Source organism: Leucopleurus acutus, assembly GCF_964270905.1.
Source record: "Leucopleurus acutus genome assembly, chromosome: 17".
NCBI classification, from domain to species: Eukaryota; Metazoa; Chordata; class Mammalia; order Artiodactyla; family Delphinidae; genus Leucopleurus; species Leucopleurus acutus.
The window spans coordinates 75,799,516-75,825,116 of NC_139159.1; the positions used below are offsets into that span (position 1 = coordinate 75,799,516).

General features: G+C 50.4%; 1 protein-coding gene across 1 annotated transcript in view; it reads left to right on the forward strand.

Moving 5' to 3' along the window:
• TG (thyroglobulin) overlaps window positions 1-25,601 on the forward strand; it is a gene marked incomplete at both ends in the record, with an annotated part of 242,360 nt that overhangs the window by 17,262 nt on the left and 199,497 nt on the right. The window contains 11 exons of the mRNA XM_082858577.1: window positions 808-1,395; window positions 6,136-6,375; window positions 8,822-8,959; window positions 9,559-9,636; window positions 10,193-10,305; window positions 12,325-12,427; window positions 13,451-13,651; window positions 19,131-19,343; window positions 20,651-20,805; window positions 23,487-23,643; window positions 25,112-25,336. Of these exons, the coding sequence (XP_082714703.1) occupies window positions 808-1,395; window positions 6,136-6,375; window positions 8,822-8,959; window positions 9,559-9,636; window positions 10,193-10,305; window positions 12,325-12,427; window positions 13,451-13,651; window positions 19,131-19,343; window positions 20,651-20,805; window positions 23,487-23,643; window positions 25,112-25,336 (2,211 nt within the window). The remainder of the gene's footprint in view (window positions 1-807; window positions 1,396-6,135; window positions 6,376-8,821; window positions 8,960-9,558; window positions 9,637-10,192; window positions 10,306-12,324; window positions 12,428-13,450; window positions 13,652-19,130; window positions 19,344-20,650; window positions 20,806-23,486; window positions 23,644-25,111; window positions 25,337-25,601) is intronic.

Consider the following 25,601-nt stretch of genomic DNA (forward strand, 5'->3'; position numbering starts at 1 on the left):
CTGACACAGTGCCTTACCGCTGTAGCTAAAGCCCCAACTTCTGTTATGGCAAAATATGCTGGCTGTTTTCTTTTTTTAACATTTAATTTTATATCGGAGTATAGTTGATTAACAATGTTGTGATAGTCTCAGATGTTCAGCAAAGTGATTCAGTTATACATATATCTATTCTTTTTTCAAATTCTTTTCCCATTTAGGTTGTTACTTAATATTGAGCAGAGTTCCCTGTGCTATACAGTAGGTCCTTGTTGTTTATCCATTTTAAGTATTATGCTGGCGGGCTTCCCTGGTGGCACAGTGGTTGAGAGTCCGCCTGCCAATGCAGGGGACACGGGTTTGTGCCCCGGTCTGGGAAGATCCCACATGCCGCGGAGCGGCTGGGCCCGTGAGCCATGGCTGCTGAGCCTGCGCGTCTGGAGCCTGTGCTCTGCAACGGGAGAGGCCACAACAATGAGAGGCCTGCGTACCACAAAAAAAAAAAAAAAAAATTATGCTGGCTGATTTAAAAATTGTCCAGAAAGGTCTTGATAATGTTTACCATTCTAAGGAGTGAATAGGGAGATTTATTTGGCCTTAAGGAACTGCCACGTACGTGTCTGCCGTGCTGACAACAGCTGGTCTCAACCGTGTTCATTTAGTGATGGGGATGTTCTCTTTCTGGATGATACTTACAAATTTAAGGTTGATGGCATCTCTATGGTTGTATAAGGTGTTAGATAGAGTTTGGACAGTTAAGGTCTTCCATCTCGGTCTTCGGGGCTTATTAAACTTCTTAACCTGACGTACCTGTGCTTTGTTCCTCCCCAGGCCCCACACCCTGTCAGTTACAGGCTGAGCGCGCCTTCCTTGGGATGGTGCGGGCCCTGGTCTCTAATCCCAGCATGCTGCCCACCCTCTCCAGCATCTATATCCCGCAGTGCAGTGCCAGCGGGCAGTGGAGACGCGTGCAATGTGACGGGCCCCCCGAGCAGGCCTTTGAGTGGTATGAACAGTGGCGAGCTCAGAACCGTGGTGGCCAGGAGCTGAGCCCTGCAGAGCTGCTAATGAAGGTCAGGAGCTACAGAGAAGTGGCTTCCAGAAACTTCCGTCTCTTTATTCAAAGTCTGTATGAGACTGGCCAACAAGACATCTTCCCAGGGCTGGCAAGATACTCGTCAGCCCAAGATGTCCCGCTGGCAGTGTTGGAAGGGAACCTGACCCAGCCCGGAGGGAACATCCTTCTGGAGCCCTCCATCTTCTGGCAGATCCTAAACGGCCAGCTCAGCCGATACCCAGGGCCCTACTCAGACTTTAGCACGCCACTGGCCCACTTCGACCTCCGGAGCTGCTGGTGTGTGGATGAGGCTGGTCAAAAGCTGGAAGGAACCCGGACCGAGCCCGGCAAGGTCCCAGCATGTGAGTTAAACCACGAAGAGCTGAATTTGTGGGTTTTAAAAATGGGTATCTGGTGGGAGTGTATTGTCAAAGCTGGAATGGAGTTTAGAGAAGGCCAGGTACATCCCTTCAACGTATGACTGAGAAAACTGAATGTATTAGTCAGCTCAGGAGGCTGTAACAGAGTAGCAGACTGAGGGGCTCAACCAACAGACATTTGTTTCTCACAGTTCTGGAGGGTGGAAGGTCAAGGTGCCGGCAGACTCAGTTCCTGGTGAGAGCCGTCTTCCTGGCTTGCAGAAGGCAACCTTCTCACTGTGTATTCACATGGCAGAGAGAGAGGAAGAGCTTTGGTCTCTTCATTTTTTAAGACACTAATCCCATCCTGAGGGCCCCACCTTCATGACCTCACCTAAACCTAATCACCTCCCAGAGGTCCCACCTCCAAATACCATCCCATTGGGGATTAGGGCTTTAGCACATCCCTTTGAGGAGGACCCAAACATTCAGTCCGTAACACCGAGGCTCACAGAAGGGAAGTGAGTTCCCTACATCTACACAGTCAGGCATCGGCAAAGTTAATGTAATTCATTTTTAAATTTTCATATAATCGATTATTTAAATCAATGCCTCAAATTTTAACTGGATGTCTTCTGTGTGCAAAGCATTATCTTAGCCCAGTGAAGGCTATAAAGTGAATATGACCTGGCTCTTGCTCCGTATGGCAAATGCTTTAGTAATCTGTCCTAAGTAGGTGCATCGTTTGGTTAACCAGCACATATTGTGATGGTTTTGTTACTTATAAGGACACTGCTAGGTGCTCTGGACCTCAGGAAGAGCTTCTGTCTTCAAAGTGCCTTTATTTATCTATACTTGAGGGGGGTTAATTCAAGGGCTAATTGAAGAGCTGCTGAAGGAGGCCTGTGAGTGCAGCTTTGTGGCAGAAGACTTACAACAAAGCTATGGTGTATGACATAAACAGAATGTAGCTGACTCTGTGTCTTAAACTAAAATGCCTTACCACCAAATAGCCATGCCATCAGTTTGAAAGAGCAGCCAGGCAGATTCAACACTGGTATTACCAAAGCAGAAGCTCACTAACTAGCAGTTGTTAATTTTACAGGTAATATTATAGCTGTTCAAGTCCAATAAATCTCTCCATTCATCCTTTGCAATGTTCAACATTGTCCAGACCTTTCTGGCTATTGTTAAAATTAATCAGACAATTTTTTAAATTTTATTATTTAAAAATTTTAAAAAATTTAAACGGTTTTTAAAGGTTACAGTCCATTTACAGTTACTACAGAATATTGGCTATATTCCCTATGTTGTACAATTCATCCTTGAGCCTATCTTATACTCAATAGTTTGCACCTCCCACTCTCCCATCCCTATATTGTCCCTCCACTCTCACTGGTAACCACTAGTTTGTTCTCTGTATCTGTTGAGTCTGCTTATTTTTTTGTTATATTCACTAGCTTGTTGTATTTTTTAGATTACACATATAAGTGATATCATACGGTATTTGTCTTTCTCAGTCTGACTTATTTCAGTTAGCATAATGCCCTCCAAGTCCATCCATGTTGCTGCAAATGGCAAAACTTTATTCTTTTTTATGGCTGAGTAGTATTCCAGTGTGTGTGTGTGTGTGTGTGTGTGTGTGTGTGTGTGTGTGTGTGTGTGTATACACCACATCTTCTTTATCCATTCATCTGTTTATGGGCACTTAGGTGGCTTCCATATCTTGGCAATTGTAAATAATGCTGCTATGAATACTGGAGTGCATGTATTTTTTTGAATTAGTGTCACTATTTTGACATTAGCCGAAGTTAGCAGAAGTGGGTTTTTGGTGATAGGAATATGTGATGAGAACGGTAATTCCCTGGGCATCTTGAACAGCCTGGAGACCCACTACTAGGATTCTCCTTTAACATGTCAAGTCCTAGCAATGGGCTGACCTTCAAAGTCAACACACAGATGTCAGCATGACTGTTATATAAGAAGTCTCATTTATTTTTTGAGATTCTCTGGACCAATGGTCAGGTCTCCTACACGGGGACATTCCTGTATTTTTAGATGATTTAAGACTGAATTTGGTCCTCTTTGGATCTAATTTTTGGGGCCTGAGTTGCTGATACCAAAAGCACCTAGTAAATTCAGTAGCTAGTCTTATTCACTTTGAGACCTTATTCACCAAAGCGTTGGAGCTGAACTTAGAATATACCATCTCTTTCATTGAGTAATGTGAGGTTGTGTAGAGTAGACCACCCGGGTTTATAGAATAATCCACTGGGAAGAAAGTATTAGAACTTCCATTTATATTTAGTATTTTATCTCTTCCTTTTACATTTCTGTTTTTGTTTTTGCCATTAATTGTTGACAGCTGAAACAGCTGAGAAAACTGTACCCAGCACCTTATTATACCGGTACATACATATGCTTTATAAATAAAGAAATGCACATGTTTTAGGGTGCATGTTCAAACTCTTTCGTTGATAGGGGTATGTTATCAGAAGGGCTTGGTGGCCATTGGTTCAGAGCCCTGATGCTCATAGCATCAGACTCGAGCAGCATCAGCACCACTTTGGGAACTTGTCAGAAATTCAGAATCTCGGACTCCATCTGCTCAATCAAAATCTGCATTTCTGCAAGATCCTCATGTGGATCTAATGCTCCCTAAAGTTTGAGAAGGATGGACCTAGAAGACAGAGCCCTAGGCATCTTGAATCCGGGTTCTGTTACCTCCTACTCTGTGAGCTAGAGAAAGGTCGCCCGTCTTAGTCTTAGTTTCATCTGTAAAATCTGGGTTATGACAGATAACTACTTCAAAAGCGTTGGTGTGAGAATTATAGCAGATAATAGATGGAAAGTGCCAGGTCCAGTACATAGAAAGTCCTCAACTAACTGGATTAATACAACTGACAGTAAGTAAGGAGGTGACCAGTAACTTCCTGCACACATGCAGGGATGATGGCTCCTGCCCTTAGGGGTATGATGTCAGGTCCTGTCCGTATTGCCATCTCTGGCCTGTTTGCAGTTTGCTTTCTTCACTTCATATGCATTTATGGACCACCTACTGTGAGCACTGTGCCGTGTGACGGGGAAACAATCATGAGAAAGTTATGGTGTCTGTCCTCCAGGGGCTCAGAGCCTAGTGTGAGAAACTGACTTGTCATCGGGTAATAAACTGAAATGATAGAACAGAAGTGTGAACACAGAAGACACGACGGAGGATGCCCAGAGAATGGGGCTACTCACCGAATGGGGAGTTGGGGAAAGATTTGCATGGCATCAGCTTCTGGATCCTGAGGGATGTTTGCCCAGCCCTTCCTGACAGAGGAAATAGATGTGCCGGGTCAGGGAGACTGTGAAAGGGTCTGCTTTGTTGGGGATGGGTGGAGAAAGGTGGTAGGAAGGGGGGCAGGGTACTTAGGAGGGAATTATAGAAGGAGAGACTAAAGGTAAATTGGGGCCAGATTTTCAAAGGTCTTCAGTGTCCAGTTATGGAATCTTCAGTCAATTCTGAAAGACATGAGCAGTAAGCATAGAGTTTTGAATGTGAACTTTTGCTTCAGGGATTCCAAATCTGTGGGATTGAGAGGATAGATATTTTGATCAAGAACATCCACAGAAATCCATGTCTTCAAATCCTAGATGTCAAGAGTTTCTGGTAATCCTGTGCTCTCAAAAGAATCTACTGAACACATTCACTGTTGAATTCAGTGTGATTGATTGAAATAAATATGGCTCGGTGGCTTTTTATAGTAGTAACAGTTTCAAGGACAACATGTACCAGACATGTGCCAACCACTTCAGCTGCCACACTCATAGAATAATTACAAAAACCCTATGGCGTAGATTCCCTGATTATCCCCATTTCACAGATCACAAGACTGAAGCTCAGAAAAGTTAAGTACATTATTACACAGCTGATAAGAGATCATGCTGACATTTGAACCCAGAGGTCTCTGAGAGTCATGCTCTTTCCTTTTCACAAGAATAACTCTTTACTAAATTACAATGCCTTCTTTCAACTTTTGATATCCATCTATCCATCCACTCATCCATCCATTCATCCATTCCCCCATTTATCCATCCGTTCCCCCCTCTGTGGTCTATACATCTATCCGTCCATCCACTCATCCATCCATCCGTCCATTCCCGCATTTATCCATCTATTATCCATCAATCCATCCATCTGTCCATCCTTCCATTTGAGGCAGCTGGTCAACATCACTGGTTCTAGCGTCATACTGACTAGACTGGAATTCTGAAGCAACTATTTGCCAGCTAGGAGCTTGTTTAAAGTTATATGACTTCACCATGACTCAGTTTGTCATCTGTAGCACACACATAATAATAACATCATATTGGTCTGTTTAATAAATTAAATTAAATTGTTTGTGTAAATGTTCATAGTACAATGCCTGGCATGAAGTAAACATTAACTACTACTAATCTTCTTACAAAATAGATACTCCATAAATGTTGAGTGAATGCAATTGTGGAGACAAAACAGGAAGAACATTTCAGGTTGTGGAAAGAGCTGAGGTGAAGGAAACAGCTGAGGCAGAAATATGTGTGTGAGTGTGTGTGTGTGTGTGTGTGTGTGTGAGAGAGAGAGAGAGAGTGTGTGTGTGAGTGACTGTGTGTGTGTGAGTGTGTGTGTGAGTGTGTGTCTACATGCTCACATACTGCAAAGGGGTCAAAGGGAGCAACACGAGGTGGATGAATCCGTCTGTGATGTCTTTACTCCCCTAGGTCCTGGCTCTTGTGAGGAAGTGAAGCTTCGTGTCCTGCAGTTCATTAAGGAAGCGGAAGAGATCGTCATGGATTCCAACAGTTCTCGGTTCCCTCTGGGAGAGAGTTTCCTAGCGGCCAAAGGAATCCGGCTGACGGACGAGGAGCTGGCCCTTCCTCGCCTCTCCCCGCCCCGGGAGACTTTCTTGGAGAAGTTTCTGAGCGGGAGTGATTATGCCATTCGATTGGCAGCTCTGTCCAGTGAGTGCCCCGTGCTTCTGGTTTCTTGTTCTTTCTTTGGGGGAAGCAAGAGCTTGAATTAGTTCCTCTTCAGTCATCTTCAGGACTGTGGTTTCCCTGGGCCCATGGATTCTAGCCAAAGCTGGAATTTTGCACACCTCTCCAAGATGTCCCCTGATCCTCCAGCAGAGCCCCTTGGGGGCAGGGCTTCACATTTTGTATTGCAGATGGTGCCTGCCGCCCACCAGGAAGCCAAGCATTCTGGTTAGAAGGTTCAAATATGTGAGCCCCAAATGCTCCCATTCCCCTCATGGCATGTTCTGAGGCTTCCCCCCATTTCCAAGGATTCAGGAACACCCCTCCAAGGGGGAAAGGAGAGGAACCCTCCTAACTGAGGAACTTCTGTGTTTAGGCACCTTCCTCATGTGAGCGAATCTAATCCAGGTAGTAATTCCAAAAAGCACAACTTAGTACCTGCATATAACAGAAATATGCTCAGAGGACTGACACTGCTCTGGCCTAATAACAGCTCAACGTTTCAACTAATTGAAATGTACCTCTGGTCAGGCACTTCCTGTGCTAAGCAGATTACCGCATCTTTGCATTTGGTCCTCCAACAGCTCCATGAGAATGATGCTATAATCCCCATCTTTGATTCTTTTCAAATGTGGAAACAGAGGTTAAGTCGCACGCCCAAGTTCACCTAATTAATAACTAGCAGAGCCTGGATGCGATGCTGGTGGTTTGGCCCCCAGGCCTCCATCCCATGCCCCTACTGCCTGGTATGGCCAGGCTCGGAGCCTAGGTTGGTTTCATCCCAGGGCCCCATCTCATCCTCCAGCACCTGCAGCCTGCTCTGGCAGCAGGGTCCCATGTCCCTGCAGTCCTCTCGCTGACCCCGCACCAACTTGGCAGGGAGGACCGATTCGTCCATCTCCAAGCAGACACGAGTTCCCAGCCCCTTGTCAGCTTAGCTGATTCCCTGTCAGGGGTCCTCTGGGCTTGGGCCACAAAACAGCCAAGCAGTGTTCCCCTCACATCTGTACTGAGATGACGAGCGCCCACGCCCACAGGCTGGAGCCTCCCTGCTTTCATGTTTCTGGCGTGTCTGCCGCCACCTTGACATTGGGTTTCACATGTCTTTATTTCCTTAACCACATGTGAGAGTCTCCCAAGAGCCATCTTTGTTTCCTGCTTCTCTCGCTCACCAGCCGTCGCTTTGGGAGGACAAGGCACCTGTCTTATTCTTTATATCCTGGGGCCTAGAACAGCACTCAACAGATAGTGGGAACCTGGAGAATGTTGCTTAACCACCCTTGATTCTTTCCTCCTCTTTTTTTCTCTTCTCCTTCCTTCCCTCCCCTCATGCCCAGGTACTTTCTTTCTCTGCTCCTTAGAGACTTGGAGATTCTGCTTTGGGCAGGAAACTGGTTTTTTAAAATTTTGTGCATGGGCAGGGTATGATGTAATCAAAGAGAGGGGGAGGGACTGATGCCCCTTGAGTTGTGACCACATTGGTTAGAGAGGGAAATTTAGAGGAAGGGAAGAGAGAATGGTTGGCACCATAGGGATTTATTCGCTGAATGGTATGATGGCATATTCCTCAGAAGTCAGGCTAAGGAAGTTGCCCTCCACCAAGCCACTGGCTCTGATTTTGCATGTCTGACATCACTGGGAAAAAAGGAAGTGTCTATAGAGAAGGACCAGGGTTGGTCACTTTCCTTGGCATCCCTGCAAATGAGAAGAGGCACGTCTACTGTTGCAGAGGAGAGGAAGCTCTTGGTGTGCAAACCTCCATGTCCTGTAGAGTACGGGGATCGAAGGCCCAGCGCAGAAAAAGATTGAGGGCCACAAAGTGTCTTTGACCATCAGAACCTGGTAGCAGTGTCCCAGGTCCTCGTGAGGGGGAGGGGTGGGCGCAGGAGGAAAGGTAACTGCTATGCAGCTGTGCGTGGCACATAGTCAACGTGTGATAAGTGTCATCAGTGATCACTGCTATCTCATGTGCCTGAAGACACTGTGTTGACCTGATCAGCTCTAAATGAGAATTCCTGAAGAAGGAGGAACAGTGATTCCATTCCTTCAAACTTCAGCCGACACTTTTCTTTTCTTTTTTTTTTTTTTGGCCGCGCCTTGCAGCTTGCGGGATCTTAGTTCCCCCACCAGGGATCAAATCCGTGCGCCCTGCAGTGGAGGTACAGAGTCCTAACCACTGGACCACCAGGGAATTCCCATCAGCTGACATTTTAGTTTTATGTTTTTTTACATTTTTATTTTTAATGGGCAATCTGGTGAGTGCCTACCCACTGCTCAGTGAGCCTATTTTGGGTGGAAGTGTTTGTCACATAAATAAAAAGGCTGCCTATGTTGAAACAGGGTCTGTGTGGCTGTTCTCAGGATGGAGCCTACGCGGCCCGGGCTTTGCCAGTCAGGCACTCACATCTCTGCTCCTCTCTCCTGACTCCAGCCTTTGACTTCTACCAGAGACTCCGTGTCCACCTGGGCAGATCCCCACGGGCATCCACCCCTCTGCGGTCCAGCACCTACGTGCCCCAGTGTGACGCATTCGGAAGTTGGGAGCCCGTGCAGTGCCACGCCGCAACTGGTGAGGGGGGCGGGTGCCCTGGGGAGGCCAAGTGACACCACTTAGAGGAAAGAGCCCGGCCCTGGGGGGCAAGTGAGCTGGACTCTAGGCCGCTGTTTGGCGGCTGGGGGCAGGTCCTTTAGTTTCTCTGGCCTCTGGTTGTCCCATCTGTACAATGGGAGCAGTGGCCTTCTACCAGCCCAAAGGTCACGTGAGTGGTTGCTGAGGTTTCTGGGTGTTAAGGCCTGTGATTGTGGACAATGTTGGGGAGGGCAGACAGATGGGAGGATGGGAGAGGGACCTTACTGGCACTGCTATGCATGCAAATAAGGAAAGTTTTTTAAAATTTTTAAAAGATTTTTATTGGAGTGCAGCTGATTTACAGTGTTGTGTTAGTTTCAGGTGTACAGCAAAGTGAATCAGTTATGCATATACATATAGCCACTCTTTTTTAGATTCTTTTCCCCTATAGGCCATTACAGAGTATTGAGTAGAGTTCCCTGTGCTGTACAGTAGGTCCTTATTCGTCATCTATTTTATATATAGTAGTGCGTATTGCGGGACACTCGGGGCAGGTCCCTCAGGGTGCTTCCTGAACTCTGGCTGTGGCTCTTTTCCAGGGCACTGCTGGTGTGTGGACGGGAAGGGAGAGTACGTCCCTACCTCGCTGGCTGCCCGCTCCCCTCAGATCCCGCAGTGTAAGAGAAGCCCCCTGACCCGGGCGGTGGGTGCTCTGGTGGGTGGTGCCCACTCCCAGCCTGGGGAGGCTCCGTGGGCCAGCCCTTCAGACGAGCCCCTGAGGGCAGCCAGACCACGCCTCCTCTAGTCCCCAGGCCTGGAAGACTCTCCCTGACCTTGGCCCTTCCTAATTGGTGCTCCTCGTTTCCCAGGTGGAGAGAGGCAGCTGCAGGGGGAGAGGGAGCCCCAGGTCTCCCCGTTGCACCTGCTCCCTGGGCAGTTTCTGCCACTTCTGTACTTTCAGCAGCCACGTTGCCTCTGGTCTATAGTCCAGCCTCTCTCCTGAGTTCAGACCCGTGCAATCAAGCGCTCACATTACACATCAGAGGTGATACGTCCCATGTGGGTCTTTGTCCCAGAATCTCAGCCTGCTTCTTCTCTGAGGTTCCAGCTCTATGTATAAGGCACCTCCATCCACCCAGATGCACGGCTCTGACACTCGGGCCAACCTGGGCTCCCCACCCTTCCTTGGCACCCATGGCCAGTCTGTTAAGAGGTCCCCTCTCTCCCTGCCAGGCCCCACCAGCTGTGAGAAGTCTCGAGCCAGGGCGCTGCTTTCCAGTTGGAAACAGGCTGGTTCCCAAGGAAACCCATCTCCAAAAGACCTGTTCATCCCAACCTGCTTAGAGGTAAGCCTGTGAAGGCCCAGGAAGGTTTGAGAGGGAAGCTAGAACTTCCTGGATGGTAATTTTTCTAGTTTTCAATAAATTTGTTTTAGTTGAAAACTCACAGGAGTTCTAGACCTGGGTTTTTGTCCCAGCCCTGGCTGACCCTAGCTGTGTGAACTCGGGTAATTTACTTACCTTCTCTGTGCTTCTCTGTACTTTGTTTTATCCTAAGATCAGGCCACATTTTAATCTTCCCTAGCGCTAGGATTGTTTTGAGGCCCTAAGGAAATATCTTTAATGAAAACTCTTTGAAAAATAATCTACACATGTATAGTTTCTGAGGCCATTTGCCACATCACCATGCTCATCACATTTTAGCTTCTCAACATAAATGGGGGACGTAATATATTTCCCTCTGCAGCTCCGTGGAGGGTTGTCATGGTTTAGTGCAGTGACTGATGTGAAAGCTCTTAGAGAAAAGCTTCTTGCTGGAATCAACCACTTAGGTGCCAAATGATGGCAATCTCTGTGCCTCAGGCCCCTTTCCCTGAAGTAGGGGTGATAGGAACACCGCCACCCACTCTGCTAGGCTCCAAGGGGCTCCAAGAAAATCAGATGAAATCAGCAGTGTAGAGGTTAGTGAAACTGCAAATTACTGAGCAAAAGTTTCCTTATTATTATTCCTCATTATTATTATTGTTTGGTGCTGTAAACATGGACCCCAATTATGATGGAGTTTTATAGAGAAATTTAATCTTTTATTTTGGCTGACAGCCCCCTACCACTGGAATGAGAGTCTGCTCCATCATCCGGGGTGGCGAGTTCACCCATGGAGGAGGACAGGCAGAAACCACAGCTCTGACGGAGGGAAAAGGGGTTCAGAGCAGGTCCCAGAGAACCTCTGATCGTGTGGTTTTCCAGCCTGTCTCCTGGAGCACCCAGGTGCCAGGAAACAGGACCCAAGACGTCCACTGCCCAAACTGGATGGCTATGCCTTGGACCCAACTCCCGAAGAAAAGTCACGTTAATGGCTAAAGTGTTCTCAATTTTAAGTCTTTATCCCATGTTTTCTCAAACCTTTGCTTGGCTTTGACTCTTACCTGTGTAGCTAAAAAGCCGTGCGCCCAGGGGTGCATCACCTGATTTCTCTGGGCCTCTCTGAGTAGAATGAGGACAGTGGGCTCCCTACCTCCCAGGGACTGAATGACACCCCCAGGGAGGGGGGGCCTCCTGGTATTTTCTCTGTAAATGTCGGGTGTTGTTATGATGGTCATTTCTTGTCTGTGAACATGGCATAGCAGAGTATAAAACGAACAAGTGCCCAAGAAAAGTCAAGGAAACCTCCAGTGACGGCCAGGAATGTTGGGGGAGCTGCCCTCTCCCAACACCTGCTGTTACACACTCTCAGGAGAGATGATGTTTTCTTCCATCAAGGGTTCTGAGAAGGAACGTGCTCAAGGGTCCATCTAGTCCCACCTCCTTCTTTTTTAGATGAGGAAACTCTCCCCAGTGAATCGAAGGAGCTTCCCAGCATCCCCCAGCTGGCCCTGGGGCAGGCCGAGGAGACAGGGGCCCCGGTCAGGGTTTGGGTGGCTGCCTTTTACCTTTTCTTTATTCCCTGTTACAGGTGTTACAGACTCCCTTTCTCCGAGGGATGCTTGCTGAAAATCATTTCTGGAATGGGAGACATTATTTCAAGAGAGTGGCTGGGCTTTGGGGCTGGACGGGTTTAGGCCCAGCCCGGGTCTGCCGCTCCCCAACCTATGGGATGTTGTTCTGTCACTTTCCCTCTCTGAGTGAGCCTCAGTTTCGCCTGCCCTAAAATGGGTTAACTGTGGTTCTTGTCTCATGGGGTTGTTAAAATCACCAACTCAAATAATGTATGTAGAGGGTCTGGAAGAGGACAGCACCTCCTCCCACCCCTTCCACTTGGAGAAACCATCCCCAGTGGTTCTGAAGGAACATTCTTGACATCTGGCTACCGACGTATCAGCTACAAAATCACCTGCCCTTGGTGACATGACCTCGGCTTTGTCTCAGACAGGAGAGTTTGCCAGGCTGCAGGTGTCAGAGGCCAGCACCTGGTGTGTGGACCCGGCCTCAGGAGAGGGCACACCGCCTGGCACAAACGGCAGTGCCCAGTGTAAGTATGGCTCCTCCCCCGTTACCCCCTACCCCACCTATGAGCACCGGGTGTGGAGCCCCAAGAGCTGGGGCTTCACGTCCCAGCTCGGCCACTTCCAGAGCTGCGCAAGCCTCTATCCTCACTGTGCCTCAGTTTTCTCACCTATGAAATAGGGACAATATTCCTCCACTTCAGTGGGTTCTTGGGAGAAATACACACAGCAGAGATTGGGGCTGCACTTCGTAACTAGAGGCGCAAACCAGTGCTGGTCCCTATTAAAGTGGGCACTGGTGCTTTCATGGGGGACCAGCTGTGCAGCACAGATGCCACCACAGGCTCCAGCCTGGCTCCGCCGTCTGGTTTCCACGGTGAGGTCAAGACGATGTCCCTAAAGTGCAGACGTGTTTATGTCCCTCCTCTGCCTGGAACCCATCGACACTCCCCATGGTCCTTAGGGCCAGGCTCTTTGCTGTGGCTCATGGGCCCCTGTGTGTGTGGCTCCTGTAGCTTCTTTTGCTTCTCTTGTTTCTCCATCTCAGCCTCAAGATCCAGGTGTAATAGACGTTTCAAGCAGGCAGACACTCTCTTCCCCCGGGGCCTTAATGTGTTCTGGTTCAGCCTCTGCAAACCTCCCACACCTCCCCCTACCAGCTGGCTAAGTCTTACTCAGCCCACCCATAGGTCCCTCCAGGAAGCCTTTGCGGGCCTCCCCCTTCCACGGCGGAGTTCACTACCTTCCTACGGACTCCTAAACTGCCCTGCACATCTCCTGTTGTCGCCCTTATCATCTGAACTGTGGTTGCTCACGTGTGTGTGTGTGTGTGTGTGTGTGTGTGTGTGTGTGTGTGTGTGTATGGAGCAGATAGGGGAGTACAGACCTGAGCGAGGCCCAGGCTTTGCCCTGTCCTAGTTCAACACCCCAGTGGGGAGGCACCCCAGACCCTGGGGCCCTGCAGGCAGGTGGCAGTCGGTGGTGGGTGGTGACAAGGGCTATGGCAGCTTCACGGGCAAAGAGCCCATGGGGCTTGTCTTTGCATCAAGGCCCGAGCCTCTGTGAAGTGCTCCAGAGTGGAGTTCCCTCCAGGAGAGCCAGCCCTGGCTACGCCCCAGCCTGCACGGCGGAGGATGGAGGCTTCTCCCCAGTGCAATGCGACCCATCCCAGGGCAGCTGCTGGTGTGTCCTGGGCAGCGGAGAGGAGGTGCCTGGGACCCGCGTGACTGGGAGCCAGCCGGCCTGTGAGAGTAAGTGGTGATGCTGCAGAGGGGCTCCCTGGGCTGGTGGGGTCCTGCTCATCTCTTCCTTTGTCCCACCTGGGGTTGGGGGGACTCCAAAGGTGCCAGGACAGTGGGGACAGGAAGGGAGACAAGGGAACCGCAAGAGGGATGTGGTCACAGTTGATTCCAGTGATGCTGAAACTGCATCTACTTTGTACCAATGCCCAGCCCTGGGGCTCAAACCAAGGAGAGCCCGTGCGGGGACCTCCTGAGCCGGCGCCTCACAAAGCTCAGGCCTGCTGAGGGGTGCCGGGTCTTGGTCTCCCCATCCTCGAGTGGGGAGGAGGGTACACACAGCAGGATCTCAGTGTGGGCGGGTCCATCCCAGCCAGGGAGCTTTAGGAGTCCGTGGAGGTGTTGATCTGTTTATTTTTATTTCTAGTTTAAAAATCATTTGGATATCAGATATTGAAACATATCTCTTATGAATATATATTATACTATTGAAATACATTATTACTTATTAAAATATTATTTAATTATCAGTTACTTACCTTTCATTCCTCCTATATACTCAAGTCACAGGACATTGCAGTTACGCTAAAATTTATGGGCACAGGTAGGTTACATTATCTGTGACTTTCGTTTCAGAACAGTAAATGAGGACATTGCAAAATATTTATTACATATTGGGATGTTGGGTCTGGCAGGGTTGAGGGATATTGTACTAAATACTAATTTTATTGCAATTGCCTTTCTTTTGCTGTCCTTATTGTTTCATTGCCTTATTTTTAACTTTTGCAGTCTATAAGCAACATTTTGGAACTGCGGACACATTTAATTAGGTCTAGTGATTTCTATGCGTAAAGAGAATTTTTATATTTGTAAATTTATATTTATATTGTAAAGAGACAGGGCGTCTCTTCAAAGGAAGGGTGGGAAGGAAGAGTCACCTGCTCTCTTTGTGGGGCTCTGTCCCCTTCTGTCCATTTCCTCACCTGACCCTAACCTGTGGCATGTGCCCACGGCTCTCACCACACGCCTTTTCTCCCAAGCCCCCAACTCCCCCTCTCTGTACGGGGCCTGCTTCAAGGGCCTCAGCAGCTTCCGTCATGCAGGGAACATAGTAGGTGCTCAATGGGTATTTATGAGTAGAGCTCCCTGCCAGATGCTGCTGAGAGAAGTGATGTGGCAGCCTTAGGGTCGGACGCCATGCACATTGAACTTGCAGGGCATCTAAGAGTGGTCTGCACTGTTTGGGACCCAGGAAACAGCCTGATGTGTCTCCTGCAGGAACAGGTCCGGAAGCACAGCTCTTCTGGGGCCTGAGAAGACTCCAGGCGGCTTGGCCTTGCAGGATTCCACGATAATAACTTACCTGTGCAGAGATTTACCTGTTAAAATGTGCTTTTCACATTACTTATCCCATTTTTGCCTCCCAGCGATGCAGGTAAATAGAACAGTCCTACTCCCCTTTATACAGATGGCAAAACTGGGACTCACAGAAGCTCGTTAATATGTCGAAAGCCACACCTCTGGCAAATGGAACAGCCAGCGCTAACGAAGCCCCTTCCTGCTGACCTACTGCAGAGCGTGGTGGAGAAAGCTCAGATGTAGGGGCCAGACAGACAGACCTGAGTGTCAGCTCTGCCACCTCCCTTGCGGGTAACCTTGGGCTAGTCCCTTAACCTCTCTGGACCACAGGTTCCCAATCTGTGAAATGGGCATGGGAAATCGTAGCTATTTCTTAGAGTCATCGTTAAGATTAATTCAAATAGTCTCTGTAAACAGCTTCACCTGGTGGATCAGAGGGCAGCCTCCAGGGCCAGGCCTGGCTCCCCACTTGCTGCTATAGGACTTAGGGTAGAAATTTAAGGTCCCGCTTCTTCGGGGTCCTCACCTGTGGGATGAGGGTGACAACAGTCTTGCCTCACAGAGATGCTGTGAAGATGAAATCAGTTCTTGGGAGATGCTTGGGTGGCCCTGGCACACAGTAAATGCGCCGTGCGCACGAGCTCCTGTATGAGGGGCTGGAAGCAGGATCTGGTTTCTAGTCCAGTCACCAGCACGTGCCCCAGGCAAGCCACTCAGCTGCTTTGAGCCTTCGCTCTCCTAGCCTCTAAAATGGCAATGATGCAGTTATCCTTTGGAAGGACTGCGTGAGATTAAGGAGGTAGAGTGCCCTCTCCATGCTGGCCCGCCGTGGGTGTTCAGTTCACGTCAGTTTCCATACTTCTTCCTTTTTCCCTCCTCCCCGACCACGGAGGCTGGATGAGTCAAACCGTAGCCAGGGAGTCTGCATTTCAGTGAAACTGGGGAGGAAGGCCGTGGGAAAGCAGGTCGGCTGGGCAGGGTGAGACGCTGGCGAGAGGAACGTCTGTGTCTCAGACGACGCGGAGACCCCAGGAGGAGATGCCTTCCCAGCCAAATCAAAGCACTCACTGACCCACTCCCAAAAAAGGCCAGGGAGGGGAACCAGAAGAGCCCCAGGGTACAGAGCCATCCTGGGGACCTGGAGGGGAACCTGCATTTATTGAGGTTTACTCTGTGCACCAGGGGCTCACATGTGCACATTCCCTCACTGACATCTCGCTTTTCACACATACATGCACACACGCCTGGCACACTCGTGGAGAACATAGATTCTGGGGTCCGGTTGTGCCGTGTCCTAGCTCTCGGGTCACAGGCAAGATATTTACCCTCAGTGTGCCTCAGCGTTGGCATCTGGGAAATGAGGATAGTGGGACCTACCCCTCAGCTTTGTGGGGAGAATTGAAGGAGTTGGTATTGGTGATGCTCTTAACAGTATCCTGGGCACATACCAAGGGCTGCACAGTGGTTTTTAAATAGAGGTGTGGTATTGGAGGTTCAGATGGTGAGGGGTTTTCCCTGGGGTCCCGTGGGAAGGATGAGAGCCAGTTCTGGGCCCACATACGGGTCCAGCTGGGGATCCTGCATGAGTCCTGAGAGGGACCTGGCTGAGTAGTTGCAGGAAGCCTGGGAGGACAGAGAAAAGAGCGTGGGCTGGAGATGCAGGGGCACGCAGGTTCCAGTTCCGCTCTGCCTGGCGTGAGGAGGAGCTTGGCCTCGTCAGCCTCAGTGGCCTTGGCTGCCAGTGGGGGCCTGGCTGCTGGTGTGGGAAGCCCCTCGCAGGTCCTCGGCCCGGGGCCCGGGCGCCCTCCCACGTGAGAGGTCACAACTCAGCGGTGCTCTGGCTTTCCAGGTGCCCAAAACCTTCCCTCCTGTACTTGGCCCGCCTTGGTGGTTGGAAGTGCCAGGGACCTTTATCGCCATCCTAGAGGTCGGACGCGGAGGCTCAGAGACGTATGGGGCTGTACACAATCCCGCACTCAGCACGGAGGGGTGGAGTCCTGCCCCAGCCTGGCGAGCCCGCCATCTAAGCCAGAAATGGGGCCGGGGCCTGGGAGACGTCCGTGAGCCATTATAACACCGAGTGTTGCGGGCTCTGGAAAGGGTATGCTGGAGCCGGGGAGCCGGGGCGCCCAGGGAGGAGCACCCTTCCATCCCTCAGCAGCACCAGACTAAAGGGCCTTTCCCTGCTGGGACAGTGCTTCGGTTCAAAGAACCAGCACTCAAGCCCTGGCTCTGTCCCTCCAAATCCTCAAACCTCAGTTTCGTCATCTGTAAAAGGGGGGATGATAAAACCGGGGATCCCTGCTTCATAGGGCTATTTCGAGTGAGGTCCAGTTAAGTATTGATCATGACAGAGTTAAACAGCCTCTAAAATTCGTGGTAAATATCAGCTATTATTTCTCTCAGAAGTTTACCCTCGTGGTGCATCAAATGCTATTTCATTGCTCTGAAAGGGTGAATTCACATCCTATAATTTCCAATCAGGCAATAATGTATTACGCTTGTTGTTATTGTTAATAATAATAATAGCTAACATTAATGACCATTTATTAGCTGCCAGTAACTCCTCTGAGCTCTTTACATGCCTTAATTCATTTTGATTCACACCATCCCTAGGTGGTAGGCGCTATTGCTATCCTCACCATTTGATGGGCAAGAAAACGGAGTCACAGAGAGAGCAATTAACTTGCTCTAGGGGGCTCAACTAGTAAATGATTGAGCCAGGATTCAAAGCTTGCAGGCTGGCCCCATAGCCCACAGGCTGACTCTTCCCATCCCCAGCGTATACATGGTACTTGGTAAGAGCCAACTCAATAAGCCCTCAAATTACAGTGCAAAATTTTGGCCAGAGGCCATTGTCTTTATTAGCTAGAAGACCCAGGCTGCCACCTGGGTCATTCTCCATCTGTGAGACCCCCAAGTACTCCTGAGTCACATGTGGGTTGCAGATTTTAAAGCCAGACATATGCAGGCAGCAAGGCTATGCTTCGGTCAGATGATGAACTAAACCTCTAGCCAGGTGTGAAATTGTCGCATGGAGTATGTCTGTCCTTTAATTTACTTAGTTACCTACTTATTTAACACATACTCATGGAGCTTGTGTTCTGGGTCAGCATTGTGCCATGGCCTGGGTGAACAGAGGAAAGGGGTCCTCTTTCCTCTCGGAGCTCAATCCAGTGGGGAGACCAGAATGCAGATAGAGTCTTGAATAATTGATAACACGGCGAGGGGGGGTTGGTGGTCTACTCCAAGTGGCCTGAGAGCTTAGAGAAAGGAGGCCTAAGTCGGCCTGGGAGAACCATGGAAAGGTTAGACAGTTTGAGGGGTTGAGCTGATAACTGAGGACCTGAAAAGAAAACTTCTGGGCAGATGAGCAGGCAGAGGGAAGGGCATGGGGTGTGCAACCAGCCTACGGTCAGGGAATGACAACTATGGGGCAAAACGGGGCTGGAAGAGACCAGAGCAGAGAGAGGGAGTTGGGTCAGCAGGCGCTCGGGGGGTCTTGAGAGCCAAGTCCAGCTCCATTTCTTTGCCGGCGGCGGGGACTGGATTGGACACGGGAGCAGAAGGGCAGGGGATGAGGCCCAAATGCGGGGAGCTGGCGAGGAAGCTTCGATAGCCGTTCAGGAAGAAGATGACGAATGTCTAAATGAAGGAAGTGCGGTGGGAATGAAGAGAAGTCGAGGAGGTGTGAGCCACTGCTTCAGCTGATGGGCAGAGGAGGTGGGACCGTCTTGGCTGCCATGTTCCTGGCTGGAGGTGCCAGGCCTTGAGCTCGGGGTGCTGAAGCCAGAGTGGGTGTGGGCAGCAGACACTGAGCTCTGGACCTATTGGCCTTGAGGTGGAGGAGACTGGCTGGGAATGGGACTTAGAGATGGAAGAGACGGGAAGAAGCTCGAGAGGGCCTGAGCTGGTGGTGGAGGAACGAGAGTCAGCCCTGCTCAGGTGTGTGATAAAACTGAGAAAGGATGGGCTCGGCCAGGCAGAGGGTGGGGCAGGGTGGGGGCAGGCCCAGGCTGGCCTGAGGGAAGGGAGGACGGGGGCCCCCCCGTGCAAGTGAGCAGCAGTGAGGGGGCAGTGCTCAGCCCCGGCGCTGGGCAGGTGCCCACAGCTGTCCCTTTCCTTCTCCTAGGCCCGCAGTGCCCACTGCCCTTCAACGTGTCGGATGTGGCCGGCGGGGCCCTCCTGTGTGCGCCAGCCTCAGGCCCAGGAGGGGCTGCTGTGCAGCGGTGCCAGCTGCTGTGCCGCCCGGGCTACCGGAGTGCCTTCCCGCCAGGGCCGCTGCTGTGTAGCCTGCAGAGGAGACGCTGGGAGTCGCAGCCCCCTCAGCCCCGTGCCTGCCAGCGTGAGTGGCCCCAGGAAGGGCTGCCCGGTGCCCCGCTCCCTCTCAGGGCTCGGGGCCGAGGCCTTCATTTTCCCCACCCGAGTGTAGCATGTCCACCGTAAGCCAGGTGGCATCAGAGCAGGAGAGAAGGCCCAATGGAGCATTTTCTTCTAGAAGGAGCGGATGTGCTTCTAGAAGGGGGGAAGCGCTGTTTGTGGCTTCTCTGGAGCAATCTGCCCCTTGAGACACCTGCCATCATTCTGGGCTCTTGGATACAGGACTGCATTCAAGATACAGGTGATCCACTGGCCGTATTGGTTACTATGGTGTTGGCAAGCTTAGAGCTGCTGGTCCGGCCTCTGAGAGGGACAGTGACACTGCCACGCCAGCCCTGCCCCCAGGTCCATCTGGAGCTCCGGGGTATGGCATCCTTTCTGATCACTGTGGGCCTGGGCCGTATTTAAATATGGGCAGAGCTCCTTCCTCCTGTTCTCATAGCAAACCCACTTTCACATGCACATGGCTGTGAGGCCACATCAGGCTCTGACTGCATCCGTCCTGGCAAAGGCTGGCCGTGGTTACTCACAGCCAGGCCGGGGGCGGACTCAGGGACCGGTGCTGGGTCCACCCAGGGCAGCGGGAGGGGCGTTCGGGAGGGAGACCCAGATCCTGGGACTGACCGTCACAAGGCTCTGGGTGGCTGGTAGAGCATCAAAGGACAGTATTTGCCGTAAAGCATTCTGAAAGAGAGAATACTATCCAGAAAAATTTCAAAATATGATTTGGACAAATACGTGGCCTATTTCCCTGGATGATGACAGAGTGGCCTGAGCCGAAATTAAGACCAGACTGGTCACGACTGAGCAAGGGACTTGGGAGAAGAGAGGCACAAGTCCTGAGCTCCTAAAGTGGAGTGCAGGGCTGCTGTGTACGACTGTGCAGGTTGTGCACTGAGCAACCTTAGAGAAAGCCTTTCACATAGGCTGTGGTGAAACTCTTAACTGGCCAAACCAGGTGCAGTGGCCCTGTTTGAGTGCAAGTGGAAGATTTTCCAACAAGAATGTCCAGGTCCCATGTAAATGTAAAGCAGCCTGGTTTAGAGGCTGAGGCAGGACTGAGTTTGCTGTGAGGGTACGAAGTAATTTGAGACGAGCCGGCATGCTAGGAAGTAGTTAGACTCAGAGGGTGACAAGCAAGATGGCAGTGCTCGTGGGCTCCAAGCTAAATGAAGAAGGGTTATTTTTGCAGAGGAAAAACCAAACAAGACAAAGAAAAGAATCCCACAGCTCTTCCGCCCCTGTCTGCTGACCTCTGGTGCTTGTCTGCAGGGCCCCAGCTGTGGCAGACTCTCTGGACCCAAGGGCAGCTCCAGCTCCAGCTCCCGCCGGGCAAGGTGTGCCACGCCGACTACGCAGGCTTGCTGCCAGCTTTCCAGCATTTCCTATTAGATGAGCTCACAGCCCGCGGCTTCTGTCAGATCCAGGTATGTGCCTGGCCTTCCCCACAAGAGGGGCTTGGACTGAGCTGAGGGTCACCGGGCAGAAAACCTCAGATTTCAAATGAACTTACAGTTCAACCCACGGTCCTTTTACCAATGGGCAAACTGAGGCCCAGGATGAGAAAGTAACTCAGACAAGGCTAATGACATAGAGGCAGAGGCGGATCTGGTATCCATCTCATCATTGGCCATTCTTTCTGCATAAAGATAGCAAACCAAATGCGTGCTGAGTGCTTAGATTGTGCCAGGCACTGTGCATCCCTTAGCATGGGTTAGTTAATGCGATCCTCACTGGAGCCCTATTATTGTTACCGTGTTATTACTAGAGAGTAAAAATAATTGGCCAGAGTCACAGCTGGGAAATGGTAGAGCCAGGCCAGCTGACGTGAGGACAGAGCTGTGGTCACCATATGGTACTGCCCCCACCCATGAAGAAAGAGCCTGGGAATGGGGCAGGGAGGCTGCAGTGCTGCGACACGCTCTCTGAGCTGCTATGCCGGGCCGGTCCTTAAATCTGTGAGGAGGCATCATGGATCCTCCTTGGAAGGAAAATGTTACATGCCAACTGGAGAGACATGGTTACCAAAGAGTTTTTAGCTGTGTAATAGGCAAGGACTTTGGTGATTTGAAGTCCCAAGCGTTCACAGAGGGAGTCTTTAAAAGTCACTCAGTTAAATAAGTCCTCGTTCTGCTCAAAGGCTGCTGTCTCATCAGAGCAACTCATTTCTAGCACCTCATGTTAAGAATTTCGGAGAACACACATTTTCACAAAACCAAATACAAAGAGTATTGATTTTAAAAAAAGAGAAACAAATCTTGCCCCCTTTTATCTAAAGAAAGGCACTTGACAGCAGTATCAGCAATATTTATGGGTTAGTGAGCACTGGTTGTATTCCTGGTGCCAGGCTACAAGTTCTACTTTCCTTATCTCTAATGATTACAGCACCCTGCTCAGTGGGTATCATTAGCCCTTGACTGGTAAGTGAATTAACTAAAGCCCATGGAGAGTAAGCAAGTTGCCCGAGATTTCACATCACGGAGTAAGTCTAGACTCTCACTACACCAAATTTGTTCATTCTTTCACTCATTTTCTCCCTCCTTCATTCTTCCATTTAGCAAGTGTTTGGGTGCCTGTTACAGGCCAAGCATGGTTTTAGGCACTGAGGATTATCAGAGATAAACAAAGCCAGACACTCGTTACAGCGGCCAGGACAGATTTTCATCAGTAATACACTGGTGCTCAGCAGCCCCTCAGCCTCTCTGAAGCTAATTCAATCTGTAATGTGGGGTAATGACAGTTCTGACTCCACAGGCCTGTTTTGGAGACTAAACTAGCTAACGTGTTAAAGCGCTCCACGCAGGGCCTGAATAATGGAGGATGTTCAAAAAGTGTGCGCATTGCCTCCCGGGAATGCCAGGTACCTGGCACACAGCAGTTCTCCTCCAGTGACAGCAGCACGAACCCCACGTCCACTGGCGCACCTGCACCCTGGGCGTCATGGGGTGCACGGCACATAGTAGATGCCTGGTACCAGTCTGTGGCTTGACCTGCCATTCATGTTGAATGACCTCCTGCAGCCCAGGGCCTGGGCTGTTGAGAGGGCATTGTCTGGACCCTGAATGAGGTGGTCAAGGTCTCTCGTGCAGCAGGCTGACAGCCAAGCCCCAGATCGACTCTGGATCGTGGGTTGGACAGATGTCCTTCACAGACCCTTCCTTTTACACAGAACCTTCTCATTCACCTCTAGATGCCCAAGCTTCTGATAAACTAACACCCCCTGGGGCTTGATATAGAAGCTCTTGGGATGTTGCTTTTGAAAGAGCACGATGGGAAGAGGGCCCAGTGAGGCTTGTGTTGAACCCTGGCCCCTGCCTGGCACTGTCCCCAGGCTAACCAGGCACCACCACCGTCCATCCGCCCACCCTGCCCTGCAGACGGTCAGGGGGCACTGAGGGCCGTGCTCAGGTTGGGAGGAGAAGCCAGGCCTTGTGGTCACAATGGAGGAGCTGTTGCTTCCCGGGAGGGAGGGTTGTGTCCTGCTGGATGTAGGTGTTGTGAGGACATTGGCCGAGTCATCGGCAGAAGTTGTTTCTCCAATGAAGTACAGCCCCGTGAATTCGGAGTGTTTAGGCTTTCTTTTGTGTGTGTGTGTGTGTGTGTGTGTGTGTCTGTGCCCTTTTAATTTTTTGAGAATCTTTAAATCTTTATTTTTTTCTAAGTATATTTGTTTTCTTTGTAGTTTATTTTATTTTATTTTTACATATATGTGTATCTATTCTCTTTCAAATTCTTTTCCCATTTACATTGGCTTTTACTCTGCTTACACCTCTGTCTGCAGGCTGTGTGACCTGAGCAGGTGATTCAACCTCTCTGAACCTGGAACCTCATTTTCCAGCTCTCTCAAGGCTGTGTCCTCCAAAACAGCTCCCACTGGGGACAGGTGGTGGGTGTAGAGCAGACCTTCTGAGGACAGGGGAGGGCTCAGGAGCTCTGATTGCCTGGGGCCAGTTCCCGGGTCAAAGGGAGGTCACGACCTCTCCACGACCTCCTCTGACAGTAACATAAGCCAGTATAAGTGCCTGGTGCGGGCCAGTTTAAGTGCCTGGCGCGGGCTCCGCAACGCTGGCTCCCTGCTCCGTGTTCTTGAGCTCGTGTCTCCGTGCAGGTGAAGACGTCTGGGACCCCTGTCTCCATCCCCGTCTGTGACGACTTCACGGTGCGGGTGGAGTGTCTGAGTGGGGAGCGGTTAGGAGCCAATGTCACGTGGAAATTGCGGCTGGAGGATGTCCCACCCGCCTCTCTCCCGGATCTGCGTGACGTTGGTATGTTTTCCCGCACTGCTGCCGTGAAGGTGCACAGACTCTCTGGGTCTCAATGCTCCTATCCATCAGGTGGAGCCACTGCGGCCCCGGCGCCTTCCTGTGGGGCTCAGGGAGGGAACCATGGGAGGGTTCCCGTGGGAGGAAGGGGCTAGTGGGAGGGGCTAGTGGGAGGGGCTAGTTCCTGAGAAGTTTATAAAGAGCAATAGAGTTCTGGTCCATAGCTGACTAGAGCTAAATAATATCACCCGACTGCGCTTTTGTGAACCTTTTCTAATTCTCATCTTCGTTTTCTGGGCACAGAGAAGAAAGACAGGTGTGAAGTAGGGGAGGGTGGGGCGGGGTGAGGGCGTCTCCATTGGTTTATAATTTATGTCCTGCCTACTTCCAAACAGAGAATGTCTCTGACACTGTTTAAACCCATTATTAACACTATTTAAAATGCAGTGGTAATGATATGGATGAATCGAGAGTAGAAAGATCTAAGGAGAAGCAGAGTGGATCTTACGATCGTTACTCTGAACCAGGGTGGGACATAACCCATGGGCTTCTGACCAGCGGGTGGAAGCTTCTCCACTTCCTCTTCCACTGTCTGGTGGCCAAATGCCGAGGGTCGGGGCTGGCTGGAGCTTGACCTCTGTTCTATGAGGGGGAACTTGTAGACAACGCCACAGTGTAACCCAGGAGGCAGACTATATCTCAGACATTCTGCAGTGCCTGTGACCCTAAGTACCATCTCCCTCCAGTAGCGTTATGAATTAAGGGTCACTTTTTTTTTCCTCTGGAAACAGCTGGCATAATTTGGGTATGTTTGAAGCTGCAAATGGATGAGATGTTTATTCCTGGCGTCCATGGCCTGGGGCTGCCTTTACAGTAGCCGTTGTGGCGTGAATGTTCGTTGCGTGCTGGGACCCTCCCCAGCTCCAGATGTAGTGCTCACGCATCTGCTTTCTTCCTGGGAAACACTTGGAGTTCACAGCTGGAGGCCTTCTCAGCGTTTAGCTGAACCTGAGACGGAGGCTCTGCCTTCCCTTTGATCGGCCCCATCACATTCTCTCTTGTAATCCTCACCAACTACAAGAGGGGCATTCCTAGCCCCATTTTTCAGATGGGGAAACTGAGGCTCAGGGATGGTGGCTTGGCAAAGGTTGGGACAGTCGTGTATCTGGATAGTGTACCTTAGACGAGTGATTGAAGTCATGATATCCTATACCAGTGGGGGTCACATTGCTGCCACAGAAATGACAGGAGCTGGAGATCTGGTTTGGAGTCCTAGCTGTGCTTCTGATTCTGTGTATCTTTGGGTCAATCAATCCCCTTCTCTGGGTCTCAGTTTCTCCCTCTGTAAAATGAGACACTGGCAAAGGCCTATGTCTCCTTTCGCTGTGGATGTGCTGGGTGGCTCTGTCCCTGGATCCTCCCTGACCCTTGCAGGAGCAATGACACTCCTGCCTCATCTTGTGTCTTGCAGAGGAAGCCTTGGTGGGCAAGGATCTCGTTGGGCGCTTTGCAGATCTGATCCAAAGTGGAAAATTCCAGCTTCATCTGAATTCCAAGACGTTCCCAGCAGACACATTCATCCAATTCCTCCAAGGGGACCGCTTTGGCACCTCTCCCAGGACACAGTTTGGGTGCTTGGAAGGATTCCACCAAGTCTCGGCCACCAGCAACGCCAGTCAGGACCCATTGGGGTGTGGTAGGTTCCCCCTCTCTCCCTGGACCGCTGTTACTGAGCCATGTGAGGTTGTGGGAAAGGCCACAGAGCTCTGATAGAGGTTATTCTGACATACAGAGTGGAGACTCATTCATTTATTTATTCAATGAAAGCTTTTCAATTGTCCAAATATACTCACAGGCATATAGTTATCACCCACCAGGTAGTAGCTGAAACTAGAGGCAACATGACAGAGGAAGAGCCCCCATGTTTGAGGTTATCCTTCCTCTTAGTCCTTGATGAGCTT